The sequence below is a fragment of the Somniosus microcephalus genome, chromosome 15 (assembly GCF_052327205.1).
Source record: "Somniosus microcephalus isolate GS21.2 chromosome 15, FLI_Smic_1.0, whole genome shotgun sequence".
Taxonomy (NCBI): domain Eukaryota; kingdom Metazoa; phylum Chordata; class Chondrichthyes; order Squaliformes; family Somniosidae; genus Somniosus; species Somniosus microcephalus.
Window position 1 is genome coordinate 60,180,103 of NC_141001.1, and position 22,236 is coordinate 60,202,338.

The window sequence follows — 22,236 nt, forward strand, 5'->3', positions numbered from 1 at the left end:
ATGGCCGGCATTGGTGGAGTGATTAAAATCAGGGATGCTCAAGAGGCCAGAATTGGAGGAGCGCAGATAATCTCAGAGGGTTGTAGGGCTGGAGGAGATTACAGTGGTAGGGAGGGGCGAGGCCATGGAGGAATTTGAAAACAAGGATGAGAATTTTAAAATCGAGGCATTCAGGTTCATGGGGCAGTACAGAGGAGAATGATAAGGCTAATCCCCATTGTTCAAGGGATTAGGAATAATGACACTTCAATCTCAAAAAAAAAGATTTAGATGGGAACTTAACAGGACAAAGAGAGTGAACCTGTATCAATACTTTCAGATAAGCCAAGGCAGCAGGACAAGATGGTACAGATTTAGGATTCTGAAGGGAAAACTTTTCTTTTATTCATTCATGGGATGTGGGCATCGCTGGCAAGGCCAGCATTTATTGCCCATCCCTTGTTGCCCTTGAGAAGGTGGTGGTGAGCCGCCTTCTTGAACTGCTGCAGTCCGTGTGGTGAAGGTACTCCCACAGTGCTGTTAAGGAGGGAATTCCAGGATTTTGACCTAGCGACAATGAAGGAACGGCGATATACTTCTAAGTCAGGATGGTGTGTGACTTTCGTTAGACTCTCACTTGTTGGAGATAGTCATTGCCTGGCATTTGTGTGGCACAAATTATGATTGACATCGGCATGTAGTTCTTTATATGAGAGTGATCAGTAGGTGGAATGGTGGCTAGGAAGTGTGGTTGAGACCAGGACAACTGGACTCACTTAATGCTGTAATGGGAAGTTAGTAGGATTGTGAAGAATCAGATCAAATCTGTCAGGGGGCCTTCTTTATCCAAACCTATCTTATGATCTTAACCCTTGGAGAAAAATTGCCATATTAGAACCGTAAAATTAGAGAACAGTTTTTTTGAGAGTAAGGTCGCAGCCAAAAATGATCCTTATTAATGACTGGAATTAGTAATTACAATCACAAGCTGATTGCAGCTGTGCTCCATAGTCTGATCTCGCAATCTAAAGTCAGGCATCCCCAGTCGCATCTCAGTTTTTTAAGACACAATTGTACCCACTCCACAGTCACTCCAGAGTAAAGAATGCCTTCCTAAATGGGGCTTATTAGTGAAATCATATTGACAGTCCCACCATATTATTATAGAGAGCAGTGTATAATAGAGCTCGTACGTTGCGCTTGTTTTAATCAGCCTCAGATCACCAAGCTTTCCGTGTCCAAATATTTGCCCACATGCAAGCGTATACACTCGGCTTATAATGGGAAATAAGATACAAGAATACGTACAAAATAAGAAGTTAGGATGTCATTTAGATATGCAGACACGACACAGTAATTAACTGTTGACACTTGTGAATAAGCTAGCTCAAATTAATCTTGACACATTTGCAGACGAGTGATATCTTACAGTGAACACTTTGTAATTATATTTGAAAATGAAAATTAAATGACACTTAAAACTGGGTTGTCATGCTCAATGAAGCGGGAATGTAGTTAGATGGATGGGCGCAATAAAAACAACTTGTTTCTTCCTTGTTGGCAGCCTATTTGAAACAGCAAAAAAAAAGTTATGTTTTGATTTATTTTGTTAATTTTTTTTTTAAATATATTTTTCCTCCACTCCAGATCGCAAGACAACAGCAGCAACTATTGCAGCAGCAACACAAAATCAACCTTCTCCAACAGCAAATCCAGGTCAGTCGCTCTCTGCCTTTCCTGGTCCTTTCCATCTTAACTGAAGTGAGGGCTCAGCTTAAATTTATATCACCCACAGATGAAGGTTTCCTGAGCTCCGTGTAGCTGTTTTAAATCTCTTGAAAATGGTGTTGAATATCGTCAATAACTTGCATTTCTATTGCACTCCTTATATACAGAAAGATGCCTCAAGAGTATTTACAGGTGGAAGAAAGCAGTGGACACCGAGGAGGAGAGAAATGGGATAATGGAAAGCTTGCTGGGGGGAGGCTGAAGGCATGAAGGGTTTTTCAAAGGTTCTTGAAAGGAGGTGACAAGGCTGAGCGATTTAGGGAGGGAATTCCAGAGGGCAGGGGCATAGTGGCGAAAAGAATGGCTGCCGATGGTGGTACATGAGAGAATAATGAACAAAGAATAATCTGATGCCAGAGAAGCAGAGGGTGTGTGCGGAGACTTATGTACTGGAAGGGATTGCTAAGGTAAGATGGAGTGAGACCAGGCAGGAATTTGAAAGTGAAGACAAGGATTGTGAAGCAGGTCACATGTTCTAGAATCCTAAACCCAAATCAGGCACACTTAATCAAAGCAACCGAATCTTGCAAGGCCTCTAGCCCTTGTTGTAAAATACAAGTGCCAAATGTTATGACTTCATCACAAGTGTGCGCTTGGATCATTTAAAATAATATATACTTTTAAGTAATGTTGAAAAATTGTGACATTTTCAATAGGGTAATTGCAGTTAAATTCAGTATTCTAAGCTTGGAAAGTCACCCAGGTTTCTTGCTCTTGAATTCTATCCAGTGACCCCTGATGGAAATTGCATGTGTGGATGATGGTTGAGAACAGCTTTGGGCTTGGCTACGCTTTCCATGGTTGAATAGCTCACTGGCATTAACTGTCTAAGGTGGCTCATGGGTGGTGTGGTGGATGGCTTGGCCTGCTGTGGCACTTTGTGCCACCATAAACCAGTGCCTTCGGGGATTGGAAAAGGAGCGTGCAAGAAGAAAATTGTAATTCAAGCCGGGGAAAATTTCTAATGGCAAATGGCAAATTTCTTACAGCATCAGTGTTCATTGAGTAATCAATGTGCAGAGATTTGACAGTCTTCTGTGCCATGATAGAGATTTTGCAATGGTTCTCCCTGGAACTGAATTAGTCCAGAAGTACCAAATAAACGCTGACACACCCCTTCCAAACCCAACCAGTTACCTTGTAAATATATGCAAGTGGAAAGAATGCAGACCTTACACTCTGAATAATGTTAATGCACAACATTTCATGAGATAAAGTGCAGAGGATACATTAGCCTTGAAATTACTCTGCACGATATTGTACGAATGCTTAACAAATTCATAGCAACTTCCTCTGTCATTATTTTAACAGAGGCGTTAACTCGTTTAAAATCAATGGGTAAAATGGTGGATGTAGGCATTTGATATGAACGCATTAAAATAATATACAGCATAATTTGAAAACTAATATGCACAGCAGATTGGAGGCTGTTCCAGCACAGTGTTACATGATTGTGTGACCAAACTATATAACCCTTCTAAGTCTCTGATAAATGTGGGAAGTCACACAACACCAGGTTATAGTCCAACTGCTTTATTTGAAATCGTAAGCTTTCGGAGCGCTGCTCCTTCGTCAGGTGAAGTGAAGAGATGCATATAGGCATCTCTTCACTTCACCTGATGAAGGAGCAGCGCTCCGAAAGCTTGTGATTTCAAATAAAACTGTTGGACTATAACCTGGTGTTGTGTGACTTCCCACATTTGTCCACCCCAGTCCAACACCGGCATCTCCACATCAAATCTCTGATAGGAGGAGTGGCTGGGCAACTTACCTTTCTCATGTAGACCCTACTACTTCTCTATGCTTGTTGCTCAATAGTTTTATATTGTTTCGAAACACAACTGCTTATGTATGACTACAGTAAATGACCAAAACTTGGAGGACTGAGTACTGTTTCACTGAAGGTGAGGGGGACGTTGTATGGGCAGAATGAACTGTGGCCAGGGGAAGCATATGGAGGGAGCGAAGTAGTCCGTACTGGCCCTATGTCACAGACTAATTCATCTATATGGTCTCCCCATGCATCCATCGGATGAGAACTGTATGGAGAAAGCACTTTGTGGCACGGGAGATAGTGTAGACGGAGCAACCTGTAGCTCATGGGAATCTGTATGCACAGAAATGTCCATGGCATGGGGAGAGGTGAACCATGTGGATAGAGCAGTCTTTGCAACGGGGGAATCAAATGGAAAAATTAGTTCATGGCACAGGGGAAACGCTAGGGACAGAGCAGTCTATGACAGAGGGAAGCATATGGAGGGATCAGACTGCAGAACAAGGGAACGTATAGAATGTGTATTGAGTGAGGAAATCAATGTATAAATGAAAATACAACAGAAAGTGCTGGAAAAACTCAGCAGGCCAGGCAACATCCGTGGAGAGAGAAATAGAGTCAACGTTTCGAGTCAAACTCTTTGTCAATACATTTGTATATAAATGAAGTTCCTTCTAGATTAAGAACTGAATTAACAATGGACCAAGTAAAAAGTGAGATGAGTAGCTTGGTGTTCTGATGTTAAAACACTTAAAACTCTCTCGCCATAAGTTATCTTTTTTTTACACAGCAAGGTCTTTTGATTAGGTAACTTGAAAAACTTCAGGCAAAGTCCCTAGCAGACAGAAAATTAAAATGCGCCGCTATCTTCTGCTTTGCTTTGCTTACCAGGTCTGCGGCACATGTGCTGTTCAAATGACACGTTTTATTTTAAAACAAATTCTGCTCAGGTCCTTTTTAACAAATGAAAGAATCCAAATTTTCTGCAAATTACAACACTAATTATTTGTTCAGTTTTTGCATTACTTTTCAGGAATGTGTGAGGCACTTTTCACACATACTGGATCTGTTGGGAGTTAGCAAACTAACACCTGTAAAACACATTTCTTAACAAATTCTTTGTGTATTTCAGTTCACGGTGAGTTACTCCAGTCTTGTTAAATAAAAGGACAGATGGATGTGTTATGTGATTATTTTTTTATTTTAATTAGACCACACAAAAAAGTTGTCCTGAGTCTTCTCTTCTCATGGATCTGATTAGAAGTTAATGTAGGAGACAAGCCTTGTCCCACCTGCAGAAGTCGACTTCATGAGAACCTGTTACACCACAAAGCTTGTGCTGCATGGAATTCGCTGCTCAGCTGGTAAAGGCATTTTTCTAACTACAGCTTAATCATCCGGCCCAGGAAAGTCCCAAGTTTGACTTCCACTCTGTACTTAACTAGCTGATCTCAGCTGGGAGTAGCAGGGTTGCTACAGTTGGCTTCAGCGTTCCAGTGTTCAGGAGAAAAATCAGCCAGGGTTCCTGTTCCTGATCACTATCCAGTGCACATGTTGGTGAGGACAAGATTAGGTTTGTTGTGGTGCCCTCTACAGCCAAGTTAACCTGCTGCCTCTCAAATTAAGCACCCTCGCGAAGAATAACCATTTGGCTGAGGCACTGGAGGGAAAAATCAGCCAGGACTTCCATTGCTGTTGCCTGTGGGTTCATACTCCAGCAACAAGAGAAGAGGAGAGAAAACAACTCTCACAGCTCTCTGAGCATGTACTTCATTGAAGTTCACACACACTGATGTAGAACATCTACTGGCTCATGAGTTATCAAGTTTACTATATGTCTCCCTTCACTCGTCATTGCTTTTAATATTCCGTTCATTGTTTTTGTTACTGATGTGCTAACCTGAGAGGTGAGATGCTAGAAATAAGAAAATATGAATGAGAAAAGGCCATTCAGCCCATGAAAGTGGCTCCTTCCACAGACCATTTGAAATCTATCCTAATCCCATCATGGATTTTAAAGTCATGGGAGAAAGTTCTTTATAAATACTTCCTGTCCCCCAAAGGTTATCAAACAAAACAATATTCATCCACCCTCACAGCATTCCCCTTCCCCATTGCCAGCAATGCAGCAACATCAAATGCCAGCATGCAAGCTGCATCACTATCTCGATGGCTCAGCAAGTTTATCCAATGATTAGCTGAACCATAAGGATGAAGAAAGAGTCCCAGGTTTGATTAATGGTCGATGCCGAATTAGTTCTAAGACAGCATTGAGGATGTTACCACTGGCCTTCGCACTCTTGTGTGTTGAAGAGGGAAATTGGTTGGGGTTTCACCTCCTGATTGCTATCCTTCGGACAAGGTCGAGAGAGGGAAACTAGAATGAAAGTGAACCTGAGCAAGGAATAAATGCTTTGAGGACAGAAGAGGAGGGAAATGAATTGGCACCCCTTTAGCCCGGCTTTAAATCACAGCCCGACTCTAATTCTAACCCTAACACCCTAAGGCCTAGAAATTCGATTGGTAGCACCAGCGATTAGCGCCTAAAGAGCCCGAGAATTGGGGCGTTACCCAATTTTCGGGCGGGCGCAGTGAATATAGCGCCACCTCCCATATTGAGTATCCTTTTAGCGCTGGCGCTAACTCTTTTCGCTCGCCTGCGGGCGCAGGCAGATCATGACGTCATTTCAGTGTGCAACGCCTTTTTGGCGCCCCGGACCGGATATTCGGTGGCGCCCGCAACCTTTTCGCCTGGCGCTATTAGTGACAGTTGGATGGAGCGTTCCCAGGCCCTTCTCGGACTCGGGGGGCGTTATTTAAAGGGGACAGCACTAGTATAAAAGCTGCAGCCATTTGGGCTGGCCATTCGGATCGTTGCTGGAGAGAGTTGCTGACCTTCTGTTGGACAGTAATTTTCTCATTGAGCCTTCGGAGGCACTGGCACTGGCAGCTTGAGGGCCCGGCTCCCGAGCTGGTGATGCAGCATCTGAAAGCAGGGAGGTGGAAGAGTGGCTTTAGCAAAAGGACAGCTTGGCAGCAAGGGATGCCAGATTGTGGCAAGGCTATGACATGGGTCCACAGTGAGAAAGCATGCTGGTGGGGGGAACAAGTGGAAGGAGACAGTTGTAAAAGGTGAGAACCTTACCATCGCTGTCGACAATGTGGTCGGCAGCTGCAGTGGTTACAGGACCACTCAGACGTCCTCCAAGAATCTGGTGGACTCTCTCCTCGAGATCCGTGAGAGTGACCACTTGTGGAGGTCCTCCACCGGTGCGAAGCTGGTCTTTGCCAATCCTCGCCAGCTTGGACTGCAGGGGAAAGGAGGGGAAGTTATGTTACATGATGCCCTGAGTGATCATCTCATGCCCCCCATGGCGCAAGAGCCCTTACATGACGCCTTGAGTCAAATGTGCATGTGTGTGCCCCAGAAAGGGCCATGGGTGCTTGCTGGCAGATGGCCAATGGGGCACAGCCCACCCTGTAGCCATAAAGTCAGGTGCAAATGAAGGGATGCAGAAGTTTGCAGAAACAACACTCACCCTCACGACCCGAGTGAGGTCGTTGAATTTCTTTCTGCGTTGGACAGGGCTCCTGGTCACCATGCTGCTGGAGTTGACCCTCTGGCATACATCCCTCCAAGCTCATCAGTAGTCCTTATGATTCAGCCTCGTGCCATTGTTTGGGTAGAGAACATCTCGCCGGCGCTCCACTGCGGTCACCAATTGCTCCAGAGCCTCATTGGTGAAGCGCTGTGCTCTCTGTCTCACCTTCTCCATCTGGTCCAAGTTTTTAGCGCCAGAGAAGGGCCTGCGCCGATTCTGAGGCCTGCAAGGCGCAGAGTGTGGATGCTGAAGCTGACTGACCCACCCCTTTAAGAGCTGGCCCGCGCCTGGAAGTCTCGTGGTCATCAGTAATTGAGAGCACCTGCGCTGCGTCCGTCCGCTCCGATATTGGGTTGCGCCGGAAGTTTAGCACCTTAGGAGTCCCGTGTAATGCCTGAATTCGCGCCTCAATCCCCTTTAGGGGTGATGCAACCCAAGTTTCGTCTGGCTATAAACTTTGCGCAGCGCCAGTTCTAACGCCTCAAGCGGGGCTATACCCAATTGCTAGGCCTAATTGTTTCGCGATACTGACAGCAACAAGATTGGGAGCAGGATTAGAGAAGCACTAAGGCTGGCAGGAGCTGAAGTAAGGCTGGATGCAACTGTAACAAACCAGCAAAGGCAATAAGATTGCCAGAAGTTGGACCAGACCAGCAGGATCTGTAACAATGTCGGCAAAACCTGCATTCGAGGTGGGAAGGTTCAGCAGCAAAATGAACAGGGAGAGACAAAGAAAACTGATAAGAGATTAAAAAGGTAAACTTAACTACACAACAAATCACTGGTCTAGGGGCATGCAGCGGTAAGTTAGAAGAACTAGGAATGAAGTAGGCATGCAAACGTCTTTTCTTTATCCAATACCAATAAAAAGAAAGCCAACTTGAAAATCTTGTGATAAAATCAAGAACTACTTAAAGTAGCCAGTAAAACAAGAAGTGGACAGAGGTTCAGGATTATCCTGGCCCACTTTTAACTCCTGTTATCGATGCTTAGCAATGGTGGCATGGAGGATAGGGTTTTGAGTTATAAGCAAGACATTCTCCCACAGAGAGGGAGGCAAAATCAGAAGGCACATCACCTCAGGCCATTCTCACTCATCTTCTAGTAGCTGGAAGAAAAGCAACAGCAGAGACCTGGGAGCAGGTGACCTGCTAGGCTGGGGTGAATACTGCATAGTGCGAGGAGAATACTACATAGTGCGAGGAGAATACTACATAGTGCGAGGAGAATACGGCATAGTGCGAGGAGAATGCTGCATAGTGCGAGGAGAATGCTGCATAGTGCGAGGAGAATACTACATAGTGCGAGGAGAATACTACATAGTGCGAGGAGAATACTACATAGTGCGAGGAGAATGCTGCATAGTGCGAGGAGAATACTGCATAGTGCGAGGAGAATACTACATAGTGCGAGGAGAATACTGCATAGTGCGAGGAGAATACTACATAGTGCGAGGAGAATACTACATAGTGCGAGGAGAATGCTGCATAGTGCGAGGAGAATACTACATAGTGCAAGGAGAAGACTACATAGTGCGAGGAGAATACTGCATAGTGCGAGGAGAATACTACATAGTGCGAGGAGAATACTACATAGTGCGAGGAGAATACTACATAGTGCGAGGAGAATATTACATAGTGCGAGGAGAATATGGCATAGTGCGAGGAGATTACTGCATAGTGCGAGGAGATTACTGCATAGTGCGAGGAGAATACTACATAGTGCGAGGAGAATACTACATAGTGCGAGGAGAATGCTGCATAGTGCGAGGAGAATACAGCATAGTGCGAGGAGATTACTGCATAGTGCGAGGAGAATACTACATAGTGCGAGGAGAATACTACATAGTGCGAGGAGAATACTACATAGTGCGAGGAGAATACTACATAGTGCGAGGAGAATGCTGCATAGTGCGAGGAGAATACAGCATAGTGCGAGGAGATTACTGCATAGTGCGAGGAGAATACTACATAGTGCGAGGAGAATACTACATAGTGCGAGGAGAATACTACATAGTGCGAGGAGAATACTACATAGTGCGAGGAGAATGCTGCATAGTGCGAGGAGAATACTACATAGTGCGAGGAGAATACTGCATAGTGCGAGGAGAATACTGCATAGTGCGAGGAGAATACTGCATAGTGCGAGGAGAATACTGCATAGTGCGAGGAGAATACTACATAGTGCGAGGAGAATACTACATAGTGCGAGGAGATTACGGCATAGTGCGAGGAGATTACTGCATAGTGCGAGGAGAATACTACATAGTGCGAGGAGAATACTACATAGTGCGAGGAGAATGCTGCATAGTGCGAGGAGAATACGGCATAGTGCGAGGAGATTACTGCATAGTGCGAGGAGAATACTACATAGTGCGAGGAGAACACGACATAGTGTGAGGAGAATACTGCTTAGTGCAAGGAGAATACTACATAGTGCGAGGAGAACACGACATAGTGTGAGGAGAATACTGCTTAGTGCGAGGAGAATACTGCTTAGTGCGAGGAGAATACTGCTTAGTGCGAGGAGAATACTGCTTAGTGCGAGGAGAACACTGCTTAGTGCGAGGAGAACACTACATAGTGCGAGGAGAACACTACATAGTGCGAGGAGAACACTGCTTAGTGCGAGGAGAATACTGCATAGTGCGAGGAGAATACTGCATAGTGCGAGGAGAATACTGCATAGTGTGAGGAGAAATAACAACATACCTCTTAATGTCTCTTTACTTCTTTTGTTCTATCGCAGCCTTGCCTTTGATCTATTTCATTTCGTTTCCAGTTTTGAAAAAGGGTTTCGACCCGAAACGTCAACTCTAAGTTCTCTCCATGGATGTTGCCTGGCCTGCTGAGTTTTTCCAGCGTTTTCTGTTGTTATTTCGGATTTCCAGCATCTGCAGTATTTTGCTATCGTAATAGTGCGAGGAGAATACTGCATAGTGCGAGGAGAACACTGCATAGTGCGAGGAGAACACTGCATAGTGCGAGGAGAACACTGCATAGTGCGAGGAGAACACTGCATAGTGCGAGAAGAACACTGCATAGTGCGAGGAGAATACTGCATAGTGCGAGGAGAATACTGCATAGTGCGAGGAGAATACTGCATAGTGCGAGGAGAAAACTGCATAGTGCGAGGAGAATACTGCATAGTGCGAGGAGAATACTGCATAGTGCGAGGAGAATACTGCATAGTGGGAGGAGAATACTGCATAGTGGGAGGAGAATACTGCATAGTGCGAGGAGAATACTGCATAGTGCGAGGCGAATAGTGCGAGGCGAATACTGCATAGTGCGAGGCGAATACTGCATAGTGCGAGGAGAATACTGCATAGTGCGAGGAGAATACTGCATAGTGCGAGGAGAATACTGCATAGTGCGAGGAGAATACTGCATGGTAAAGAAAAGAAGAAAAAAATAATATATTAAGGAGAAGTTGAGAATTAAAAAAGAATGGAATAATGTTTGCATCATATTTGTATTTTATATTGTCAAGGATTCTGAAGAGATATTCCTGGGCATATAAAGGTGCAAAAGCATTTCATTCAAATACATTGTTGTGCTAGTTAGTGAGGCTCTGTTTTTTACAGCCACAAATCTGATGGCTGCAAAAGAACAGGAATGTGGTTGGACCTCTCTGCCGAGTTCCTACTTTATCTTACTATACCTTCCTGTCTCTATAGAATCTGTTTGTTATACACTATCTGTTGCCGCAGTAATCACTCCCCCAGTCAACTGAAGTTAAGGTACGGAAATGAGTTATTGCAGGTGAGATGACAAGACTATGGAGAGTAAGATGGTTTATTCTGTTTTGCGGTGCTTGATCAGTAGGAAGCCCAGTTAAATCTCACTGTTGCGTGCTTGATGTACACTGTTGTGTCATTGAGCTGTGTCTGTGTACTGTGTTTGGCAGGGAAAGGGCAGCCCAAGAGTAATTATAATTATTCTCTTTGACTCTGGAGACCATTCCTTTTTTGTTATTTATCGTGTAAGTGATACCCTCCCTACGAGCTCAGTTAGGGAATGTACACGTTCCAAATCAACTCGGCTAAGGAAATCTGACACTTCAATTGGCACACTACAAGAGTCTGATGTGTCTTTGAAAGAAGACAGAAGATCTAAACAGAACAAATAGGTTGGGCCCATTACATGCTGTTGTTGAGGTAAACCTCACAGACATTATCTGCAAATTCATAGCTGTAATTTAAAAAGAAAAAAAGACACGCTACTTTTCTTCTCTCACTGGATGCGTTTTTCCTCCCTGCCCTCCTCCTTCATTAACTAAAAAGAGATGTCCTTTTTAAAAAAAGGAAGTCCAATATTTAACTTTTATTTTTAACAGGCTACCCCTCATTAACCAAAAGGGCAGCTAATTGAATAGAAGATGGTTTTCACCCTTTGAAGTGCTGAATGGTATTTGCAGCTGTCAGACTATGCCCACTGCGTCTGTAATTCAGCCTCTGTAAAATGATTTTCAGTGTGTTTCTCCTTGGTACACCAAACTCGAGGTTAGATAAGTATGCCCTTAGGACATTTTGATTTCATTGTAACTAATTTTTTTGTTGTTCTAATAGTGGAAATGTGTTCTATCCTTGGCTCACCTGTGCAGCTGGGTGAGTCTGGAGTGTGCTGGATCCATTCTCCATCATTGTTGTCATTGGCGTGGACCGATGACCCCTTAAAGGGGCATCATCAGCAGGATTTTGTAATGAGGACAGAAATTCTTTAGTAAACAAATAGCAAATAAGGAAAACATTTCCACCTGCAATGACAGTGGAGATGGAGGAAATGAGGTGCCCATGACTGGGTGGAAGTAGGCGAAATTAGCCAACCTAATAAGGAAAGCACACACTCGTGATGGAGTGAATATGGGGAAATGTAAAAATGGGATAACGTAGTGGGGGAGTGTAACCATCTACTAGGCAGGTTGATTGTGAGTCTGTCGCGATATTGATTATGGAGATTTGAAAAGACTTTTTGTCCTGCAGGTTGATCTCCAGGAGGCTGAGATTATCAAGTCTTTTTTGGATATATGAGGGTGACATGGGCACCTATACTGGGGATGCACAAAGATGACCTTTTGGGCTTTAGTAATTAACACACTTGTATCAATCAGTTGGGTTAATATCCCTAATAATTAATGATTTATAATACTGGACATTAATCGCCATTAGACACAATGTCAAAACAATTTATTGGCCCTGGTCTGCCAGTTGCTAAGAAATAGATCAGGCAGGCTTGGCTATCTATGCGTATGTGATCAGTCATAATTAGATGGATATTACAGATCAGCCAGAACTTGAACAATTAGCATTTATCATTAAGACTCTTTTTCAAATGAAACATGGGTCCTTTTGGAAAAGTATAAGGTGCTCATGACATTCCTAGACCCAGGAGAACCTGCGGGATGTATTTTTGGCGACTCTGGCCTAGAGAATTACTGTTGGTGATATTGGTCTACAAAAGCTGAAAATATTTGGATAACATTCCTTTGTCCTCTGTTTAATACTGGCATTAGCCCATTTATTTTAAATGGGCTAACACCTGTACTTACATAGCGAACAGAGGAATGTCATACAAATACATTAAGCATTCGTCAGTTAATGTCAACAACTGTAATTTCTAGAATCGTTTCTTGTATGGTAATATGTTTGATTTTTATATGTCTAGAGGTTAAATTGATAATTAAAAACTGAAGCTTTAATTTGGGTAGATTAAATCTTCAAATCTATTGCTGTTGAAAAGACTGGCGCAACCACGCAGTACACTCACATCATAGATGCATACTGGTTTAATCATGAGGTTCTGGCTAGAAACCCTGACATTAGTGCAACGCTCACACATTAAAGAAAGAAAGAAATTGCATTTATGTAGCATTTGCCACATCCTCGGGATGACCCAAGCACTTTAGAACCAATGGATTTCGTTGGAAATGCAATCACTTTTATGTAGCCAAATGCAGCCAATTTATTTAAGGTCAGGGCACTGAGAGAACTAACTGCTCTTCTTCAAATGATGGCATGAAAACTTTTACATCTGCCTGCTCAGGCCTTGGTTTAACATCTTATCTAATAATACAGCACTCCCTCAGCACTGCACTGAAGTGTCAGCCTAGATTACGTGCTCAAGTCCTGTGGTGAGGCTTGAACCGTCATCTTTCTGATTCAGAGATGACCGCACTATCAACTGAGCCAAGCTGACACTTTGAGGCCACAGATTAGTATTTCCTTGGGGGAATCCCCTGATTGTCCGCTGTAACTTTGGCTGAAGATTGGGCAAGATCCTGCAGAAATTCTACATCTGGGGAAGATATAGCGGGAGATCGGGGAATCCCTGTGGAAATTCTATCCCCACAGTACACAGTATACCTAGACGAAGTTTCATTAGTAGATTTTCGTCATGAATTTTCAGGACACTTTGGTCAAGTAGGTCAGTGAAACTTCATTTCATTTAAATTATAAATGTAAATTGTGAGCATCAAGAAGAGGATGCATCTTTTCATAAGAAGATCAGATTTTAGTCATTTGAGGTGAGGGGATGGGGAGTGGTAGTGGCGGAGGCTAATAGATGTACCTATGCTTTATATGTTGCTTTGAATTAGCTCACTACTGAAATGGTTGCCCCTACCCCCCACCCCCTCCCAAGTACTCAAAGTGCTAAATTGGTTTATTAACAGAGAATCTTTCTGAAGTATCATTCAGTGCAGAGAGCTGTTAGAAATGGTGGGAAAAGTATCTGTTGTCTTTAGTTGCAGCATCTGAATTGAAAGCATTATAATCTTTGAACAAATAAAGTGAAATTCTTTGAGAAGGCTGGAAGGTGTTTGAAAGACCGTTGTGTTAATTTAATTTTTATTGGCCTGAAAGTGCAGCTTACTCAGAGTGAAGAAAGAATGTCTCTGTATTTAATAAGCAGCCATATGGCAATGGTGTGTTTCATTATAAGATAAAGTGTCACCAGTTTGAGCGTAACCAGTAGGGTGGGGTTAAGGTTCACTTAATCACTTGTACCATATCCTATTATGGTTTTTGAGGCTACATTCCAGATTGTTTTAAAGTATTTCAGGGTTTACTGTGTATCACTCATTCATGAGTGGGACCTTTTACAGCATAGCTTTTTGAAGACCATCTCAAACAGGACCACTCTGATGTTATTTTTTGAAGTCAAGACAATTTGCAGTGATTGATAAAATGCAATTTAAACACTGATGAATCCTGAGATAAAAAAATAAAACTGCAAATGCTAGAAGGCTGAAATAAAAATAGAAAATGCCGGAAATACATAGTCAGCGTTTGAAAGAGAAAGACAGGTTAACGTTTCTCGTGGAATCCTTTTTAAGAACTGGGGGAGATGTTCTTTGTAGTACTGACCCAGAGCAAAGTGAGGAGGGAAAAAACCAAGTAGATTGTAAGATCTAGATATTACTGTTGCCGATATGAGCAGATGATGCCCAACGCATTCTATGAAGTCCTTTATCTGCTTGTTTAGCAGGGGTGTTAACCTATTTAAAGTAAATAGAGAATGCCAGATAAATATTTTGATCGTTTGTCCGTCAATATCACCACCAGTAATTTATTTCCTTTAAGATTAAAAAGTCCATTATATTTCATATCAAAGACATTTTGATAAGGAAAATTAGAGTCAATTTTGGGAGATCCATATCAATACTTTTTGCTTACCAATTATTCAAGAAGGAGCAGTGAGACACTACCTGTGTGTTGCTGTGGGTCTGAATTTGTCACATCAGCGCATTTCTTCACCCCTCATCCACGAAGAATCGCATGGAAATTGATCTTTACCAGGCCGGACCAGCCTATCTATGTTTTCTTTTTTTTTGTTACTGAAAATTATAATGTACTTTTTTGGTCTTAGGCAAATAATGCTTCCCCAGCATTCTGAGAATCATGTCGCTCCTTCAGATGGCTTTTCTAATTATAGTCCAGTAAATCTCAGAATAGCATGTGTTAGCAACATGAGGAGCAGTCTATGAAACGAGCTGTGAGTTCATAAAACAATCTTGTGGCGGTGCTGACCAAATGTTCATGCATGTGTTTCACAAAGTGATATTTCAGCAGGAGTCAGAAAAGCCCAGTATATCTGAGGCTATTGTGAATCGAGCAATTGTTGGTGTTGTTGTTTAAACAGTGTCCTTTTGGATGTACGGTGGAACCTGTTCAAGATTATCCCTAATGAATAGCTTCCCTCTTGTAGAGATATACTCAGCCATTTTTTGAATGCAGCCTTAGCTCTGATATAATTACATCATTACTAAGATCCAATGGTTCTCCGTGGGATAAAATTCCCCGCCTCCCAAATTTAGTTGTATATATTCAAGCTGATCCTACTTATATTTGGATAAAAGACCTAAAAGGCCTCAATCATTTGATTTGACATTAATCAGCTTTAATTTTTCCTCCTTCAGTAGATGTGACAAGTTGGCTTTAAATATGTGGGCAAAGGGGTACTTTGCTGATGGTTGGTGGGCTGGGAGAACATGTGTACACCTCATGACAACATTTTGTTTTCTTTTCTTCCTCACAATTTTTCATTGAGTGCATTACAAAACAGCTTTGATTTCAGCTCAGACTCACTGTGTACACACTGTTTACCTTTAAAATATACTTTATTTTCCCAGTTACTATTTATTCAGAGAAAATGCCTTTTATGGTCGTTAATTTTCAATATTCAAAAATTTTCAAAAAGCAAAGTCCTTGGATAGATCAGTAGGAGTTTCAGAGTAACCTCTTGAAGCACTAATTTTATGTTTGAAATTTTCAGCATCACACAGTACTGTATTTTTCCCTTTGCTGTCAATAATGTTAAGTGTAATGAGGAGACTTCATCTTGCTTCGATTCTGGTGTTGGTTTTGTGCCCTTAATTCTTTATTGTAATGGTCTGTAGTTCAGCTTTTATGGGTTTGAGCCACTTCATCTATAACAGCAGAAAAGAAAATACCAGAAGCTGTCCACTCTGATCAAACATTTTGTCGTAGCCCAAATGGATTCAATCACCCTGAGTTCAGGAATATGACAGGGTGCCAGAGAAGAGAGATATCATTCATACCGGAAAGGAGTGAATAAAAGCAGAGAAACTTCACGGAAACCCGAATGAATCCGAGGGGAGAGAAATCATGGACACCCAGAGAGATTAGAGTAAAAAGCAATCACATGCACCCAGAGAGGTTGGAGCACAGAGAAGTCATGGACATCTGGAGAGACTGGAGTGGACAGAAATCATGGACACCCAGAGAGATTGAAATGAAACAAAATCTCAGACACTTGAGTAGATCAGAGTGGAGAGTTTGTGAACACCTAGTTGGAGTGATTATTTTTCTTTTTGGAAACCACCTGTGAGTAAACAACTTTAAAACCGCAAGCTTTGCTATGTGTTTCATTGTGGTCTAAAAAGGCCTCAAAGTGTTAAACAAAAACAAGGAAAGAAGGATATTTTAAATTCCACCACCTGTTTGTGTCTGGAAGCAATGATTTATTCAGGCAGTGGTTTAATTTTTTAACCAAGATTATTTTTGATTGACAGTTGCCTGAGTGGCTCTGGCAACAGTAGATGACCACATCAATGAGGTTGTACCGGCAACGCCATGGCAACAGCAAGCATGACCATTCCTTAAAGAAAATTCATAAAAAAACATGGGCACAAGCATTGTAGGAAAATGGAAAAAAAAACAGGTGGTACAAATAAAATAAATGACTTGGTAACAGCAGTAGCCAACACAGAATTAAATCAGCGCCTCATGATCACTGCGTATCCCACTTGTTCTGTAGATATGTGGTCCAGTGTTTCGCAGTAGTTAATTTTTTCCATTCAGTGCCTGCGCTATTTATTCTATCCATTAACTTTTGTTTAATTTAACACTCTTGAGGGCGGAAGAGGCCCTCTGCCTGCTGGTGTGACTTTGCTGAGTGATCCCACATTATATGAAAAGACAGGGAAATGGGTAGCATTCGTGTGTGTGTGTATATATATATTATAATATATATATAGGAGTCTTTTATTCTTTCTCCCTGTGCCACTGATTTTAATATAACAAGATGTGAAACTGTGGTGGTACCGCTCCTCTGCTAAACACTCAGACTCTACTGTGTTCTCTGTTAATTGTAAGGGCTTGAACACAGATTCCTTGTGCAGATCTGGTTTTACTTATCAAACCCAGACCTGCTTCTCTTCTGCCTGCTGTGCAGGGGGAACACTGCACTGTACCAGCTTCTTTTTATTCCAGCTCCCCTTGTCGTGAGGATTCCAGCTGTCAGTGCAGGGAAAAAAAGTCCTCGCTTATTCTCTGTGGCTTCTGATAAGAAGATAGAATTAAGTACTAGCCGGAGCCATATGCTGATTCAAGTTGCCGCTGAATTAACAAGTAGCTCTGGTTCTACATCCTCTCACCCCAACTTAAAACTAGTGGTTAAAGGCACATGGGGGGATGGTGAATGAACACTTGGAAGAAGGACACACACACAGACATGCACACACATACACACACACACACACACACACACACACACACACGTACAGACGCACACACACAGACTCACACAGAAGCACGCGCGCAGACGCGCACACACACATGCACACACACATGCACATACACGCACATACACACACGCACTGGTGCTTACAAACCAGGAACAGAGCAGAACAGATGAAATGATTTATTGAGTTTTACATAGAATACGTAAAGGGTAAGCATCGCTAACAGTGTGACTGGCAGCCTTGCCGCACTGAGTAGGCCCCTGGGACAAGCCTTTGTTCCTCTGTACTTGACAGGCATGTGTCTCTGCTAAATGAGAGCTTAATTTTTCTCATATGTGTGCAATTTCCAAGCCCAACAAAGCGGCCGAGACTGCAGCTATTTAAAAGCTCCAGATCTGGAGGAAGCATTATTGAGAAGGTGATGCTGAAGGGCTAATTGGTTGCCGTGGTTTAGCAGCTGTTTTCAAGGAGAGTTCCAACACAGAGGGCTACCACACTCGATCTGCAAAGCCATATTCCACAAGGAGGAAAAGGCTTTGATAGTTCAATTTAGCAACAAAATCCAGCAATGCGTAGACTTAACTTCCCAGTGGCCTTTTAAATCAAGGATATCTTACGAGCGTTGTTGCATGAAGCAGGCTGTCTCATCAATGGGAAAGGCCTGCAGTTCACATGCACCATAGGCCTTAGAGAACTACACTAGGTTTTTCTTTAGTGAGAGTATGACAGTGTTGCATGTCCATGGTATAATTCTCAACTTAGTCTTTGAGCACAGATTTGAAGATGTTCCGGAAAGCGCCTCTGTGGACATTTATGTGAACTACTGTTTTTAATCTCATGGCAAGAACTTTCAGGACTTTTGGCTGGTGATATTAAACTGGCAATTACTGTTGGTAATATTAGCATATCAAAGCTAAAAACATTCATATAACATCTGCTATTTTAATGGAAGCATTTAAAACAAATGGGTTAACGTGTCCATCAAAATTGCAGACAGAGAAATATCAAACTGTTAACTGTTTACCCACTAATATCAACAACAATAATTCCTAGTCTATTGTCATTCAAACTCATGGAATATATTCTTAATTAAAAATCCCAATACTGCTCTATTGGGTCTTCATAATTTTTTGTAACAGACACTCTGAGATACTGTTGAACATATAATACATTCTGTCAAATATTACTATATCTCACTGGGCCAAATAGGATTAGGATGGTTTCAGAATCCAATTGGAACTCTTGACTTATACGGTTTGCAGAGCATTTATACTGTTCCTTATAACTGTCTTTAGGAAGTTTCTGCACAAGGTTAGAAAACTGCCCTTCACCTTTGGAATCATGGTTTACAGGGAAACTGCCTTCCTGAAAACAATTTTGGAAAAACGTTTTTAGGTGGAGAGAGCTTTTAAGAGAACCACAAGAGTCTGTAGCATCTGTGATCAAATGTTACAAACAAGTTATGAGTTCACAAGACAGATCAAAAATAATCCCTCATTTCCAACGGGCTCTCAATCTGAGATACGAGTATCTGAGGGAGGTAAAAGTGGGGGGAATTGAGCTAATCAAATCCAAACCACCGAGCAGCTGCTGCAGAATGCCATTGCTCGGAGAATAGTGCCCAGCACAGGGAAAGGAAGTTTAAGAATGAGAGAAAATCCTTAGCAAAAATGGATCAGAAAAAGTGCTAGCAAATTTTTGCAGGAACCTATGCAGCTGTACTTTGTCTGACAGCTGGGATTAAAAAAAAAAAATTCTGATACTGAATTATGAAAAAATGTACTGAACCATAGAACATTTCTTAATACAGAACATTTCTTGGAAGCAATTGTGCAGCACTCTACTTTTTCTCTTGAAACATTCTTTCTGCATTCAAAATTTAAATCGTCTTTTTACAGTTTTTAAACTGTTGTGCAGCTCCTTCCTAGCGCGCCACTCTTTAGGCACTCATACCTTCCCTGGGGGTGCGCAAAGAAATACGAGGCTCCTGTATGTTTGTCGTTAACATCATCAATAGTTGTTTGAAAAATCACACGGAATAAAATCATGTGAAACAGCAAGTGGCACATTTGGTGTCTGTCTCAGAGTTTAGATTTACAAAAAGTGGATTTGGTTTTAAATATGCAGGAGACTGCATCATGAGGGAAAGATTTTCTTTGTTCACTATTTTGTAGCGGGATCATAAGACCCGTGAAATACCACAAGGAGGTGGAAGGAGCTTCTGTCTTAAACCAGAGGTAAAAGCAGCAGGAACATTCCCTGTCTGTAAAAGATTGCCTCCTGTTGGTCAATAGCAGCAGTTCACCAAGTACCAGCTAAAGGAGAGAAGGAAAATGGCAGAGGCAGCAGTGAGCAAGACTGAAGAGCAGAGGGAAGTGAAAGAAAAAAATATATAGATTGTTGCGCTTTTGAAATAGTTTCCAGTTTAAAATACTGGAAAAGTATAACACATTTTAATTTGTTTTAAGTCCATTTTGATGAACAGAACAGATTGTGTATTGTTGCTATCTTAAGAGTTAGTCAATGTACTTAGGCCTAAGTCTTTACTGGGCCTTATATTTGCATAATGAAGATCTGAGGCCCCAGTCCTTATTTCATTAGGTGTCCGCAGAAGTGCTAGTATTTAGGTTCATTGAAATCTAGAGTTCAGTACTAAATAGACTCAATTACTTTGTGTGATTGCCCATTGAATTGGAGGAAGGCATTTGTGGTGAGAGGCAAGTGAGAACACCTGGCCTCATAACAAAAAAAATAGCATGTTTAGAAAAAAGGGGATTAAAGCGAACTTTTGCTGCCTCTTTCCCTTTTTTAATGGGAAACACCAGCTGTTTGAAAAGGCCCACATTCTGTAGCTGGAACATTCTGAATTCTGAACATTTCTACAGCTTATTTCATGCACACATTGATCTCCAGAGTAATTCAAAGAGGAGATAGGCGCTGAGAGTCCATGATCAGTTTGTTCTCGTTATTTCAGTAACTTATTATGTGGGAGAGAAACCTTTCTACTGATGCATTAAAATGGAGCTTTGAAAAGGTTTTCACCTCCAAATCATTGAAAGCACAAAGCATTGCTATAGTCCGACGCAGTTCGAAAAAAAGCAGCAATTTTCTCACTTAGAACACGAATGCCAGCAGAAATCAATATTATTATGAGCGAAGGAAGATACTAAATTTTAATGGGCCGAGCACTGATTTTTGTTTTAAAATATGTAATTTGCATTAAGCTAGGCTACTATCAGTCTACAAAATGATGTCAGTTAAAGCAGACACAAGTATTGAGCAAACAGGAATGGTAGTTAGTTCAAGACAGACGGTTAGTGAGGGGACAAGATGGATTGCAAGGCAGATGGATAGCAAGAGAAAGAAGGGGAGATAGATAGCAAGGGAATGGTAGATACATCGCAAAAGCTGTATGGAGAGAGAGAGAGATTGGCCAACAGATGAATGGAACGATGTACAGTTGGGTGATAGACCTAAAGTAAAGCGTTAGATAGTTAGATAGAGCTATAGAAGGGTACTTGACAGGTACAAATACCAGATCTGTACTGGAGCCAGCACTGCATTTTCTGAACTTAATGCTGTACCAACAATTCAGAGCTTGCTCATACAGCACCACTTTATCCCTTTGAGGACAGCAGTAGCATTTTTGCGCCACTTCCAAAAATAATATGAGCTTAAAATTTTCTCTTTTTTCCAAATTTACTACTGTTTTACATTTTGCTCTCACCGTGTTCTCTGATACTCCTTGTCAAAGTGGGGAGATTTTAATGGGGAGAAATATTGCACCAAGGCTGTGCGTCTTCGAAAAAGTCCTGTGACCATTTAAACGAATGTTCCATTGATGGTGAACGCAGCAGCCCTCATTTATTAAAACATCAGTGTCCTTCTCCCCATGATTTTTTTCAATTTCAAATTAAAACCATCCAGCTGGTGATCTCTGTCTACCCTATGTACTCACTTCGATGTGGGGCTGTCAGTGAGTTCTGTAGATTACTGCAATAACAGTTAAAGAATTTTTGCGGCAAATAATGATTTTTTTTAATTTCAGAAATTCAGTGGGAATTGTACATTTTCAAGGGGATGCAGCAACTTTAAAAGAAAAATTTGCCATGACATAATTGTTGTTGATCATCTTTTGAAGGGTTCTTATTTCAGACAGAGTTTTTAACAGTGTTTAATGGCTGAAACCATTGGGATTGGCACAGAAGTATGCTGGCGGCACTAATCACTGATCAGTATAGCTAGGCTTACCGTTGATGCCAGAACACCTCTCCCTCACTTTCTTCTCCTCTGTCTGCTTTTTCAGTAGTTAAACCATTTGTCACTCTTCCATTCACTCCTTCCTTTAAACAGGCTCATCATCTCTTCTTTGGATCACCACATGGTCTTTTTCCAGCTGGGGCCCATTCCATGACCTTCCAAGCCATTCAGTACATGTGCCCTAGCCATTACGATCTCCGTGCTGTAAGCTGGTCTGTTACCTCATGTACACCACTCCTCATTATTTCAGTGTTTTCACTCTGTCCTCTCGTACTCGTTCCACAATGCATTGTGAAAGCATCCAGCCTTTACTTCCACACCTCTTCAAAGGTCACCTCTCAGCAGAAG

General features: G+C 42.0%; 1 protein-coding gene across 13 annotated transcripts in view; it reads left to right on the top strand.

The window, feature by feature from the left end:
* The window catches only part of sox6 (SRY-box transcription factor 6), a 640,702-nt gene that overhangs the window by 452,325 nt on the left and 166,141 nt on the right, over nt 1–22,236 (top strand). For all 13 annotated transcript variants that reach the window (XM_086007882.1, XM_086007877.1, XM_086007883.1 and 10 more), the window contains one exon: nt 1,627–1,695. In XM_086007882.1, coding sequence (XP_085864008.1) covers nt 1,627–1,695 — 69 coding nt within the window. The remainder of the gene's footprint in view (nt 1–1,626; nt 1,696–22,236) is intronic.